The 12,822-nt window shown below is 35.2% G+C and overlaps 1 protein-coding gene across 4 annotated transcripts in view; it reads right to left on the reverse strand.

Moving 5' to 3' along the window:
- Positions 1-12,822, reverse strand: part of CEP350 (centrosomal protein 350) — a 187,037-nt gene that overhangs the window by 15,756 nt on the left and 158,459 nt on the right. For all 4 annotated transcript variants that reach the window (XM_023510752.1, XM_023510754.1, XM_023510753.1 and 1 more), the window contains 5 exons: positions 10,169-10,305; positions 6,672-6,754; positions 3,674-5,670; positions 2,339-2,746; positions 2,102-2,248 (listed from right to left, as the gene is read on the reverse strand). In XM_023510752.1, coding sequence (XP_023366520.1) covers positions 2,102-2,248; positions 2,339-2,746; positions 3,674-5,670; positions 6,672-6,754; positions 10,169-10,305 — 2,772 coding nt within the window. The remainder of the gene's footprint in view (positions 1-2,101; positions 2,249-2,338; positions 2,747-3,673; positions 5,671-6,671; positions 6,755-10,168; positions 10,306-12,822) is intronic.

Genomic DNA, 12,822 nt, shown 5'->3' on the forward strand with positions numbered 1-12,822 from the left:
CACAACGCCCGGCTATTTTTTGGTTGCAGCCGTCATTGTTGTTTGGCGGGTCCGGGCTGGGGATTCGAACCCGCCACCTCAGGTGTACGTGGCTGGCGCCTTAGCCGGTTGAGCCACAGGCGCCGAGCCGAGATCCCTTTTCTTAAGGATGACTAACTTCAAGCTGGCAAAACTAGTAAAGAAAACAAAATAAACATCTGAATCTGAAAAATTGCAAAGAAATTTTTTGGAACAGTGCCATGTGAGAAACGGATAGTTGGAAGCACCAAGATCCAAATATGTTAAATTAAAAAAAATTAATCTACACCTCACTATAAGAAGCATGATAATTTTACTGCCAATAAGATTAGCACTATTAAAGAAACCTTTATGAAATACTATCTTGACATTAAGTAGTGGACAGCATGTATTATCTCCTATGCTGATGCATGAAGTTTGACAACTGATGGTATATTATGCATCTTGTTTTATTTTAACTTGTATTTTATTAACAAATATTTTATTACTTTTTATGGTTGTTTTATTAAAAGCAATATTCTTAACGGGGGAAGAGACACATTTATGAATCAGAATCATTTGAGAAGATTCTCAAAGTACCAAGGCACTCTTGAACTTCACTACTCCCCACCTACACCCATTTAACTGTGGAATGATGGAAGAAATAGAATACATAAGCGTTTTTAAAAAGCCACCTACTTTAATCTAAGCCAGGGAATGGCAAACTTTTTCTGTGAAGAGTCAGACTGTAAATATTTTAGAGGCTTTGTGAGCCACATGGTCTTTGCCACAATAATTTAATTCCATGACTGTAGTAGGAAAGCAGCCATAGATATGTATAATCAAACGGGTGTGGCTGTCGTCCAAAACATTTTATCTATAAAAATGACAGTGGGCTAGATTTGGCCCATGGGGCATGATTTGCTGATTTCTGAAGTAAAAATAAATTATATCTCATAAATATCTGTTGGTGTTCTGACAGTATAAAATATTTTTAAAGGCTTTTGGTGATCACATAAGTTTGGAAAACACAATTTTAATGCCTTTCTTTCTTTCTTTTTTAGAGACAGAGTGTCACTTTGTCACCCTCAGTAGAGGGCCATGGTATCACACCTCACAACAACCTCCAGCTCTTGGGCTTAGGTGATTCTCTTGCCTCAGCTTCCCGAGTAGCTGGGATTACAGGTGCCCACCACAATGCCTGGCTGTTTTATTTTTGTTGCAGTTTGGCCAGGGCTGGGTTTGAACCCACCACCCTTGGTATATGGGGCCAGTGCCCTACTCACTGAGCCACAGGTGCCTCCCTGTAATGCCTTTCTACTCATAGCAGTCCTGGGACCAGCAGCATTGTATCACACCTGACAGCTTGTTAGAAATGTAGAATGTCAGGTCCTACTCCAAACCTACTAAGAACCCCATTTTAACAAGATCCCAGATGATTCATACTCATATTAATGTTTGAAAATCACTCCTTTGGAAATGTAACATTTGCTGAATTAAAGAAATCTGTGACTGAGCAGAATAGGTTGCCACCAATGTGACTTTAAACTCTGTGGTCCTTGCAGCTTCTGGACAAAAGTTACTTGGATAACAAAATAAATATTTTCATATATTTTATGTACTATTCTACATATTTCAAAAACAAATTATCAATTTGAAACTTCCAAAGTCAAAGATGGAAAGGTAACACCTATATGTCCAGAATTGGCATGTTGAGAAGACATAATGTTATCATGTGTACCTTGTCTAGAACATTTATACCTACTTCTAAATTCAAAAGACACCTGAAACTCCTGAGTTGCCATAATTTATCTCCCTGGGTTTTCCTAAGTTTTCTTAAATATTATAAATCATACATAATATAGGTTATGACTGATAAAAGTCTTTTTTTTTAAAGGGGTTCCCTTTCATTGCCATCTCTCTGTTGTTCACAGATTTAATGAATTAACAAATATTTACTGATACCCACTAAAGGACAGGTCCTGAGAATGTAAAGGTGACTAAAACAGAAAAATACTTGCTTTTACAACATTTATAGATCTGTGTAAATGAACACCAAGTTCAAAAAATCAAAACAGAAGGTACTAAGTGATTTGCAGTTTACCTTAATTTCATCAAGGTTATTTGGATTTTTCACTCGTCGGAAGTAAGTAGAGTTGATTCTACATGGCTTCATCCACACAGGTTGATTTAAGTTGGGATCCTCAGCAAATATTTCCTCAAAAATCTCTTTTGTTAAATCAAAAACCGCCTTGATAGAGAAAAACAAAACAAAATGGCTAAGAATCCAAATCTGAGACAATGAGTTTAAAAATTAAAATTATCCTTCCATATTACGTACCTGTCTATAGACTCTTTTACTAGTACTTTCTAGATCTAGACCCTTACTGGCACAGCCAAGCAGTTTTGTAGGAATACTGATGCTATGAAGATCATGGCCTAATTCTTTCCATTTCCAAAGTTCTTCTGCTGCATTATATACAAGAGTCTCTACTTCCTTTGCAGTATGTGGGACTGCCAGTAATGTTTCACATGGCTGCTGGGATATTCTTTTAGGTTCGGCCATTAGAGGTACAATCGTTTCTTCTGCCTTATTTTTTTGGATTTTGTGAGAAGAGCTCAAACCAAAGTCTTCATCAAACCAGTCTTGATCATCTCCTAATGCACTCAGAAACTCCCGGCTGAGCTCAAGTTCAGCAAGTCTCTTAGCAAGTTCTTCCTGCCCACTGGCACCAAATACGGGGCTCTCCTATAAAAATGGAACCATTCAAATAAAGCACCATTTAGTGACCTCATAACACTTAAAATGTTTTTTTTTAAACACAAAGTAAATGTATTATTTATATATTTAATATTTCTCTATAAATAAACAAAATAAAAACTATATGGTGGCTACTAATAAACAATTAAAGAAAAATTATCTTGCTCTCACAATTCTGCTTGTATAAGCATTATGAGTGAATTTTTATAATGTGTTTATTGATTAGTTCTTTTTTTTTTTTTTGGCTGGGGCTGGGTTTGAACCTTCCACCTCTGGCATATGGGGCTGGTGCCCTACTCCTTTGAGCCACAGGCACCACCCAGTTTTTTTTTTTTCTTTTTGTATTATCATTATTCTGTTTCTAAAGGACTGTCTTTGGGATATGGAAATGGGATATAAAATTTCTCACCTTTGGTGATTATCTGGCTCAAGTTACTCAAAATCATTACTTTTTGCTTGGATACCCATGGGCCAGCTAACCAAGGTGAAAGTCTGAGTATATGTCATAGTAGATACATTTTAATATTATCAGAAACAACATCACACTGGTAATCTCTGCAGGGCAACCATGACTTAGTAGATACATGAACAAACAAGTTTGGATGTGGCCCTCTGGAAAGCTCCATGGAATAATCTGTTCAATGAATCTGGAAGGGGGTCTAATATGTGGACAGTATGCCAGGGTTGTCAACCCAGACCATAAACCTGCCAGTGTTTGTGACAACTCTATAGCGACTATTCATGACATAATAGAGGACAACTACACTTCAGACAGAAAACCAGCTGTAAGACCTTTAAAAACTAGTATAGTGCCAGAAAAAAAAAGAAAAAAACAACAACCCTAATAGAAGCCACAGAATGAAAATGCACTACACAGGCAAGGTAAATTGATACATTTTCTAGACAAAAACTTACAGGTCTGGGACACATATCTGGAGAGGAAATCTCTTCTTTTTCATCTTCTAATTCAGACCTTAAGAAGCAACTTTGAATACTTGGTGACTGTTTCTCAAGATTTTGGGATAGATCTTGGGGTGGTACTTTCTTTTCCTCATCATCAAGAAGCTCCTGATTGCTAAGCTGGATTTTCTCATTCCTAGCTTTTCTGATTTGTTGTAGCTGATTGACCGTGTCCTTCACAAAGACTTTTAGTAAGCTGTCTGTCAGTAAGCTGACTGTTTCCAGCTGTTGCTTTGACTTTTTTTCCTCCGTGAATGATGACCTCTGCTGGGCTTCCAATTGTTTTTTTTCTCTTGATAAAAGGTCCAGCAGTGGGGTAGAAAGCTTCTCTGAAACTTCCAAATATAGGTTCTCTTTCTTTTCTGTGAATTGCTCTTGCCTCTTTAATTCTTCAGAAAAGGTATTATCTAAACTATGGTCTTCTGCAGCTGTAGAAAAGTTTTCTGTGGCATCAGAAACAAAGTCTTTGTTTTCCTTTGAAGAAATCAGTGAATTCACTGAAGATTGCTGGTGAACATGGGCTTCCAGTACCCCAGAGATGTCCTGTATATTGTCTGTTTCTATTTTAAGGCTTCTATCTCTATCAACTGAGGCTTCTATATCATGTTTACTAGGTAGAAAGTTTTCATAAAAATATTCAATTGCATCTTTTTTAATATCTTTTGGACCCTCTGTTTCTTTTTGCTCTTGATTATAGTATCGATACTGTTCATCTGAGTAACAGTCTTCATCTTCATTTATATCTATATAATCATCAAAGTTTTCTGGAATGTGAGATATTTTTTGAGGAGGAGCAAAAATGCCATGCTTTTCTTTGCACTCAAAATATATAATGCCATCGTATGTTCCATTGTTATTTCCTTCAGGTTTATCCAACTCTACTCCAGCCCAAAATCCTTTAGCAAAATTAGTCTCACCTTTAAATCGAAGAATTCCTGGCTGAACATTGCCAATCAACACCCTATCACCAACGTGAAAATCAAGTAACTCATCTGCCGCACCAACTGACCGCAATGAAGGGGATTCAGTAACTCCCTGTTCATGCTCCACATCACTGCGCTCCTTGCTTTTCATAAGCTCTGTAGGGGACTTGAGTTCTAACAGCCTTTCAGAGTGGACCTTGCTATGACTGGAAAGGCTTTTCTCACTTAGGCACTCACTGATTTCATCATCACTACCGAAGCTGGTGGCTCTACTTCTAGAGCTCTTTGTTAGCTGTGACTTATCTCTGTAAGACTCAGAGTCTTTCCTGAGTGACAACAAAGATGACATCTCAAAATCACCTTTGTCTAGTTCAGCTGAAATTTCTTTCTTGAAAGAAGACACTTCAAAATCTTCAGAGTATGATATCTCTTTAGGAGCAAAAAGATGTTCTGACCAAGACAAGTCCCTTTCTTTTTTGTTCTTTTGTTCATGAATGTCTTTTCCTGAGTGGATGTTTGGACTATGATCTGTACCTTGATCTGATGGTATCTCTTTCAACATTTCCTCTTTTTTATGAAGATTTTCAATGGCTAATCTAACGAAGTCTTTCTGAACATTCACAGAATCTAAGTGAAGATCTTTCCTTGAAAGAATTTCAGATGACTCTACCAGTTCTAGTTTCAGTGAGACATCAGCTTTCTTTTGTTTAGAACAGGCATCTTCAATCTCATTCTCCTCCAATTTTACATTTTCTACTTCTTGTATTTCTGACTTTTTACTAGATTCTTCAACCATGGCATGTGAAGCCTCGAGAATTCTATTTGGGACATTTAATTCTCTGAGAAGAGTTAATGAAAGTACATTTTCTAAAGAATCTCCAGATTCTGCCCTGGTTTTCCGTGATGATCTGACAGTTGGAGAAGGTATCTGAAAATCTTCTGTTCGACTGTCCCATTCAATCACTCTCTTTGCATGTGCAGGTAAAGATCTTTCTGATAGTGATTTCTCAGAACCTGACAATGAAGCATCTTAAAGAAAAAAAAATCACCACATCAAAATGATTTAATCACAATCTTTCAGTTTTGTGGACTTACAAGTTTAAATTGAAGACTAAGTTTCATAAAGAAAAACTCTGGTCAATAAATATGACTTGTTTTGGTTACCATATAAAGTAAGTTTTTCTTTTAAAAGTATGTACTATACTAATAATAAACAGAACATTTAAAATTACTAAAAAATTTAAAGTTTAGAATATTTTCTTAAGTGCTATCTTAACCTATAAAGTGAAGAAAAATGGATCTAAGTTTGTGGAACCATTGCTTTACATGATTGATCATTTTCAAATCATACAAAAACTGAATTGTATGACAGATAGCACATACATTCTTCAAATAGGAAACCAGTGAGGGAGGAACAAATAATACTTTTATACCTGGGACCTTCGACTAAGCTCTTAATTGTAAAAAGGAAAAAAAAAAAAGAAAAAGATCAACTAATTTTGCAAAATAAGAGGAAAGTAAGTACGATACAGTGAGCTAATAAACCAAGAATTAAGTCTGAAATTCAAACTTCTATTTTTGTCATTAACTCTAGGCAGTCCTTTACATGCCTCAACAGTTTCAATTCCTCACTGAATTACATTTTATTTTCAATAATTCTTACTTTTCTTTGATTAAATTGAAAAAAAGTATATAATCATTTATCTAAGTGTCAATGTACATTGACATAATACATAATCAGATACAAAATCTGATTAAGTGGGAATTTATAGATGTTGATAATATACTTAGCCATTTAATTTTCATGCTTTGGTTGTTACCATAAAATTCGGGACAATTAAAAACTGATTCAGATAACTTATGCATAACCAATAAATGATTTTAAAATATTAAAGTACTTAAAATATCAAATAACCTATTTAAGAAACTAACTTTTTAGTAAAAAAGCTGTAGAGGTAGAAATTTGTAGGCCTTTGTACAAATATTTAGACTATGAAGACTCAACTTAATTACTTTTTCTAGTTACATACCAACATGTTCAGCAATAGATTCAAGGGATCCTCTGGAACGTTCTGAGTCTGCTAGAGATTTCCAATTCTTTGTTGTTTCAGATCTAAAGTGAAAAGCAGAAATAAACATTTTATTATAATAATTGCTAACAAAAAGCAGACATTCTTAGACAGCTACTTCTTTTTTCTTCTCAGGAAGTGTTTCAACTTTTTCCACCTTCCTCAAGCCTATGTCTAGCCCTTGTCACTCTTAGTAGATGATCTTGCCTCTTACAATGAGAAAAAAAGAGGCCCCTGGGCACCAACTTCTTCTTACCCTCAATTTTTCTACCTACAAATTTATCTGTTGTCATAGACATCCCAAATGCCTTTTATTCTGCTGTAGGGAGGAAAAGGTATCTCTCTCACTTGATAAAAGCTAATTGGTTTACCTTCCCAATAGGGAGATAAAAAAGGGGGGGAAAAAAGCTAATTGCTTAAACCTCCTTCTGTTCTAGATCCCATAAATTTTCATGGCCTCATGGATGGTACTCATTATCTATTCTTTTTCCCATAATCTTTAGCCTTCTATCTAAAGATTGCCCACCCCCAGCATATTAGTATATCTCAAGCCTCAAATACTGCCCACCCTTTCCCCTTCCACTCCTCATTCTTCCACCCCAATGCTATTGTCTTTTCCTACTCTTTATAATTAACAGAGAAGGTTATATTCCCTATCTTCATTCTCTTGATTCTGTTTCATTTGCTAAGCCATGTTATTTGGCTTCTGCTTCCTACCTTATCATAATAATCTTAAATGTTGCTATTTTGTCATATTTAGTACATGGTTCCCATTTATTCTGAGTGCTTATCTTCTCTGGGTGAAGTTTATGGCTTTAACCACTATTACAGGTTGATCATCTCCTTGTTTCTAACCCTGACAACTTTCCTGGATAACTCTACTTGGATAAATATCTCAAAATTAACATTTAAAACCAAAATAATAAGCTTCCCACAAAAAACCACCTCCTTTTCCAGTTAGGTTAACATACCTTGACCCTATCAGCATCCTAACCTGTCTGTGATCCTAGATCTTCCCTGCTTCCCCATCTCCTACTTTAACTAGTCAACTTGATTTCTTAAATATTCCTAACATACATCTTCTATATTTTTATTACTGCTATTTATTGGAGGCCTAGCTTAGATACTTTTTTGTCCTGCTTCTAAACTTAGTCTTTTTAATTTTTCTTCCATATTGTGGTCAGGAAGATCTCTGTAAACAAAATCTGACTGGGTCACTCTCTGATTAAAATCATCAGTAGCCTGATTAAAAAAATTATAAAGTCATTCAATAGTATATTATGTAGAAATTAAAATTTACAGTTTATATAATAGAAAATATATCTATAACAAAAATATACACAAAATCTAAGCATAAAAAAAACCATGGAAGGAAATATATCTATTGTTGATATTTGCTATTCTAGTATATCTGGTATTTAAACTTTTTCTTTCTATTGCTTCCCTAGATATAAGAGTAACAATAATAATAACAGCAGCTAATACACAACCTTTATTATGTGCTAGGCCCTGTTCTAAGTAAAGTTTTTTAACCCTCTTAATAAGTATACTAACCAAGTAACATTATCCCTGTTTAATAGAGATATAAATCCTTGTTAAGAATCTGAAACACCGAGAGGTTAAATAACTTTCCCAAAGTTAGAGTTAGTGAGAACTAGAGCCAGGATTCAAATTCAGGTAATGCTAAATTATCTGTATTTCTTCTGTAACAAAAAAATACCAAAATACTTCTTTAAAAAAACTTTCAAAGGCTCCACATCTTCTAAAAGGTAAAATACAAACTACTAAGAATACTGAGTATAAATTTTCACAATTTGGCTTTTATTTATTTTTCCAGGTTTTTCGGCTAACTCCACCAACATGCTAGTATGTTCAGCTTCTATAACATGCCAATCTATTTTTTGCTTTTAGTCATTCATGAATGCCCTTCTTTCTGAAATGCTCCCTGTTTCTCAGCAGCACTGATTTCCCTACCCTTACTCACTGTTCAAAATTTAGTTTAAATATTATAACCTGACCTTTTAATATACTACAGTATATACATTTTTAAAATTTATTATTTTTATATTTCAGAATATTATAAGGGTACACATTTTAGTTACATATTTTGCTTTTGTATATTTTACATCTACTATGTTATATATTCTGTTGCTACTTAGTCTCTTCTGTGTTTGCTTATGGTCTGCTTAATATTCTGTTGCCCAATCTACTAAACCATTCAACCATTTTTGGATGTAAAAAGTGCTTCTGATGTTTTATGAATACAAAGACTGTTCTGTTATACATATTTATGCAACTAGAGATTTGTGTATCCCATATTTTCTCAAGCTAACTTTTTAGAAGTGAGCTTTAGAAGTGGGTCAAAGGTTGCAGATTGTTTTTGACTTCTGAAACACTACCCAATTCTTTTTCTTTTTTTTTTTTTTTGAGACAGAGCTTCAAGCTGTGGCCCTAGCTAGTGTCCTGTGGCATCACAGCTCACAGCAACCTCCAGCTCCTGGGCTTAAGCGATTCTCTTGCCTTGGCTTCTCAAATAGCTGGGACTACGGGTACCTGCCACAATGCCTGGTTATTTTTTGGTTGTAGCTGTGTCATTGTTGTTTGGCAGGCCCGGGCTGGATTTGAACCCGCCAGCTCTGGTGTATGTGGCTGTGCCTTAGCCACTTGAGCTACAGGCGCTGAGCCCAAGATTCTTTTTCAAAAGGTGCATCAGGGCTGCTCAACCTGGCCTATATTATTTGAAGCCGGTTTTGCTTATCTATGGTGTCAGATATTGCAAAAATTATGCACAGATCTTTTTCTTGTTCATCAGCTTTTGTTAGTGTTTGTATTTTTTTTTTTTAGAGACAGAGTCCCACTTTGTCGTCCTTGGTAGATAAGACTGCCATAGCATCACAGATCGCAGCAACCTCCAGCTCCTGGGCTTAGGTGATTCTCTTGCCTCAACTTCCTAAGTAGCTGGGACTACAGGTGCCTGCCACAAAGCCCAGCTATTTTTTTGTTGCAGTTTGGCCGGGGCCAGGTTTGAACCTGCCACCCTCAGCACATGGGGCCTACTCACTGAGCCACAGGTGCCTCCGTGTTTGTATTTTTACTGTGTGGGTCAAGACAACTTTTCTTCCAAAGTACAGCAGAAAAAAAGCAAATTTTGACACCCTGGACTATACACAAACTTGCTGATGTTAGAATATACAATGTACGTTCAATGTTAGAATGTACAATTTTTATTGCATCCACAAGGTTGCAGAATTAAAAATGTATTTTAAAATCTGTATCTTCGTATAAATTTAATATGTATTTGTAATACATAACACTTTACTTTGGTGAGATAAAAAATATAAAACAATATTTTTATTTCTACAATTTTACTGTTGTTTAAAGATAACTTCTACTAAAATATTTCTTTATTCTCTTTTCAAACAAGGCACACCTCTAGGTAAGTTATCAAAAATTTCTACCTGTGTAATGGAAGGGGCTTGATCTTGGGTTTTTCAGAAGCTGAAGAGAATGTTTTAATCTGAGGCTTGGCTGTTGGTGATGTTTCCAAATCTCGGCTAAGCTCGGCTTCAGTTTTCTTAATGAATTCATCATACGACTGAGTTCAGAAAAATAAGAGAAGTCACTAGGCAGAGTCTTTAAAAACTATTTTAAATTATAAAATATTTTATGGTGAAATACTTAAGCAATAAGGAAGTTATAATATAAAAGTCTCCTTCCCTGTTCCCAGTAAACGGTTACTATTCTTCTCAAAATAGTCTTTAGATAAGCAAGATGTATAATTGTAATCCTAGTATCAATTAAGAAATGATAATCTAGATCTATGAAAGTTTAATACCAAAGAAGCAATAACTCATACCCACCACATTAAAAAATAGCTAATTAAATTATTGCTTTCTAAAGCGTGTGCTATTACTTTCATGGTATTTTTGAGAAGTTTAGCCATTCTGCTCTGAGTTTCAATGGCAGTAAATGTCTTAAGGGATAAGTACTTAGGGATGCACATTATAAAAAGAGAAGGAAATATATGGCTGGGAGTATGACAGTTCAGAATACAAAAAACGTTTTCTGGTTATTACCCATTCTGTAAACAAAACTTTACTAATTTATAATATTAATTTGTATGAATTCTAACGGGAGGCCCCTATCTATTACATCTCTCTTCTTAGTTTTCTGAGCTAAAACCCCTACTTTTATAACTCTCACTACTTGAGACTGTGGCTGTTTTGTTTAATACTGTTTAGGTCCAATACCTATTCACATGCCTGGTCCAAAGTAGGCTGTCAAGGTAAAAATTTATAGAATGAATAAATGGATGGACAAATGATTTGTCAGCTGCTACAGAGCCCTAAAATCTGGGCTAAAATCCCTACTTGCACAACCCCTGTCATCCATGTTACCTTCATCTGAATTCTCAATGTTTTGATAAGGTAACTCCTGATACTAAACATATACTACACCTAGATGGTCCAGCTCAATAGCTATGTGTGTATATACATACACACACATATATAGATGAGGACTACAATTACTCATATCTGAAACCATACTGAAATGAGTGTGGTCCACTTACTAACTCTGTTATCAAAATCCAATAGATTTTTAATTAAACTGTTAGGTACTATGTATTTCTCTATCATATACTATAATTTTAAAACTTAAATACAGAATTTTCTTTTGTCTTTTTTTTTTTTTTGAGACAGAGCTTCACTTTTTCACCCTCTGTAGAGCACTATGGCATCATAGCTCACAACAACCTCAAACTATTGTGCTTAAGTGATCCTCTTATCTCAGTTTTTTCATTTTTAGTAGAGATGGGGTCTCACTCTTGCTCAGGCTGGTCTAGAACTCCTAAGCTCAAGCATCCACTCACCTTGGGCTCCCAGAGTGCTGGGATTACAGGCATGAGCCATTGTGCTCGGCCAGAAATCTCCTTTCTGACTGATAGAACTATTAATGTCCAATAGTACTTTATTTGCGATAATACTCTGCTTCAATAGCTCCTTATTACTTGACCTATAAGATGAAGTCTAAACACAACAGTCTGATTTATAAGGTCCTGAATATGATCTTTATTTTTAAATTTTGTTTCCCACTATTTTTCAACATGAACTCCCTAGTATGGTCATTGTATCTTAATCATTTTCCCTAATTCTAGATATCTGTGAAAGTTACAATCTCTGGTCCATGTCTGTGTTATGTATCTGTTTAAATGTTTTATTTTCTCCACATCTGTTAACAGGCTTATTTTCTGTGTGGAAGATAAGTACAATGATATAGACACAGAATTTAGAAATTTAAAATCCTAGCTTAAACACTTGCAAGCTGTTAATCCCTGGATAAAATCAGTAATCTCACTGAAACTCAGTTTCCTTATCTGTAAAACAGGGACAATAACATCCACACCTTGATGGTATGAGAATTTCATGAAAGACATGAATATTTGATGATTAAATTAATAAATGTAGGAAGAGCATGTGTTTGGTGGTATAGTACAAGGACCAATGGGTAGAATTTAACAAGGGTGGAAATTTTGGCAAAATAAAACAATGGGTTCTCTAACACTTACAATACCTATAAGCTAACAGTAAAACCAACTACCTTGAAAATATGAAATTTCCTATTATTGGAAATGTTCAGGTGGAAACTGAATGAGCTTTTCTGATGATGATAACACAAGAAGTGGTTTTTGTGATGAATAGGGGATTCAGTCCAATTCTATAACGAATGTGGTGTTTTGGGAACCCTAGGCTGGTGGAATGTGTATAATAGAGAAGCAGCCTGAGGCAGAACATCTAAGAGATTATGCATACAATAGAGGCAAGAGGTCATAGGAGCCCCAACTAGCTTAGTGGCAGTAGAAATGGAAAGGACAAGAAAGAAACTTTATAAAAGACTCAGTGGGAACTGGTGACTAAATGGACAGCAGAAAAGAGAATAAGGAAGATATTAAAACAAAGTTTTCCACCTGGAACAGAATCAGGAAGGCTGCTTAGAGCTTAGGAGAAAAGTTAAATTTAGAGATACGATTTAGGAACCATTCAAGTAGTACAAAGTGTTCTACTAATAAGCTGTATGGCATGAAACACAATTCTGCAAATAAAAAAAGGAAAAG

Source organism: Otolemur garnettii, unplaced genomic scaffold (genome assembly GCF_000181295.1).
Source record: "Otolemur garnettii isolate 467f Iridium unplaced genomic scaffold, OtoGar3 scaffold00016, whole genome shotgun sequence".
Lineage (NCBI taxonomy): Eukaryota > Metazoa > Chordata > Mammalia > Primates > Galagidae > Otolemur > Otolemur garnettii.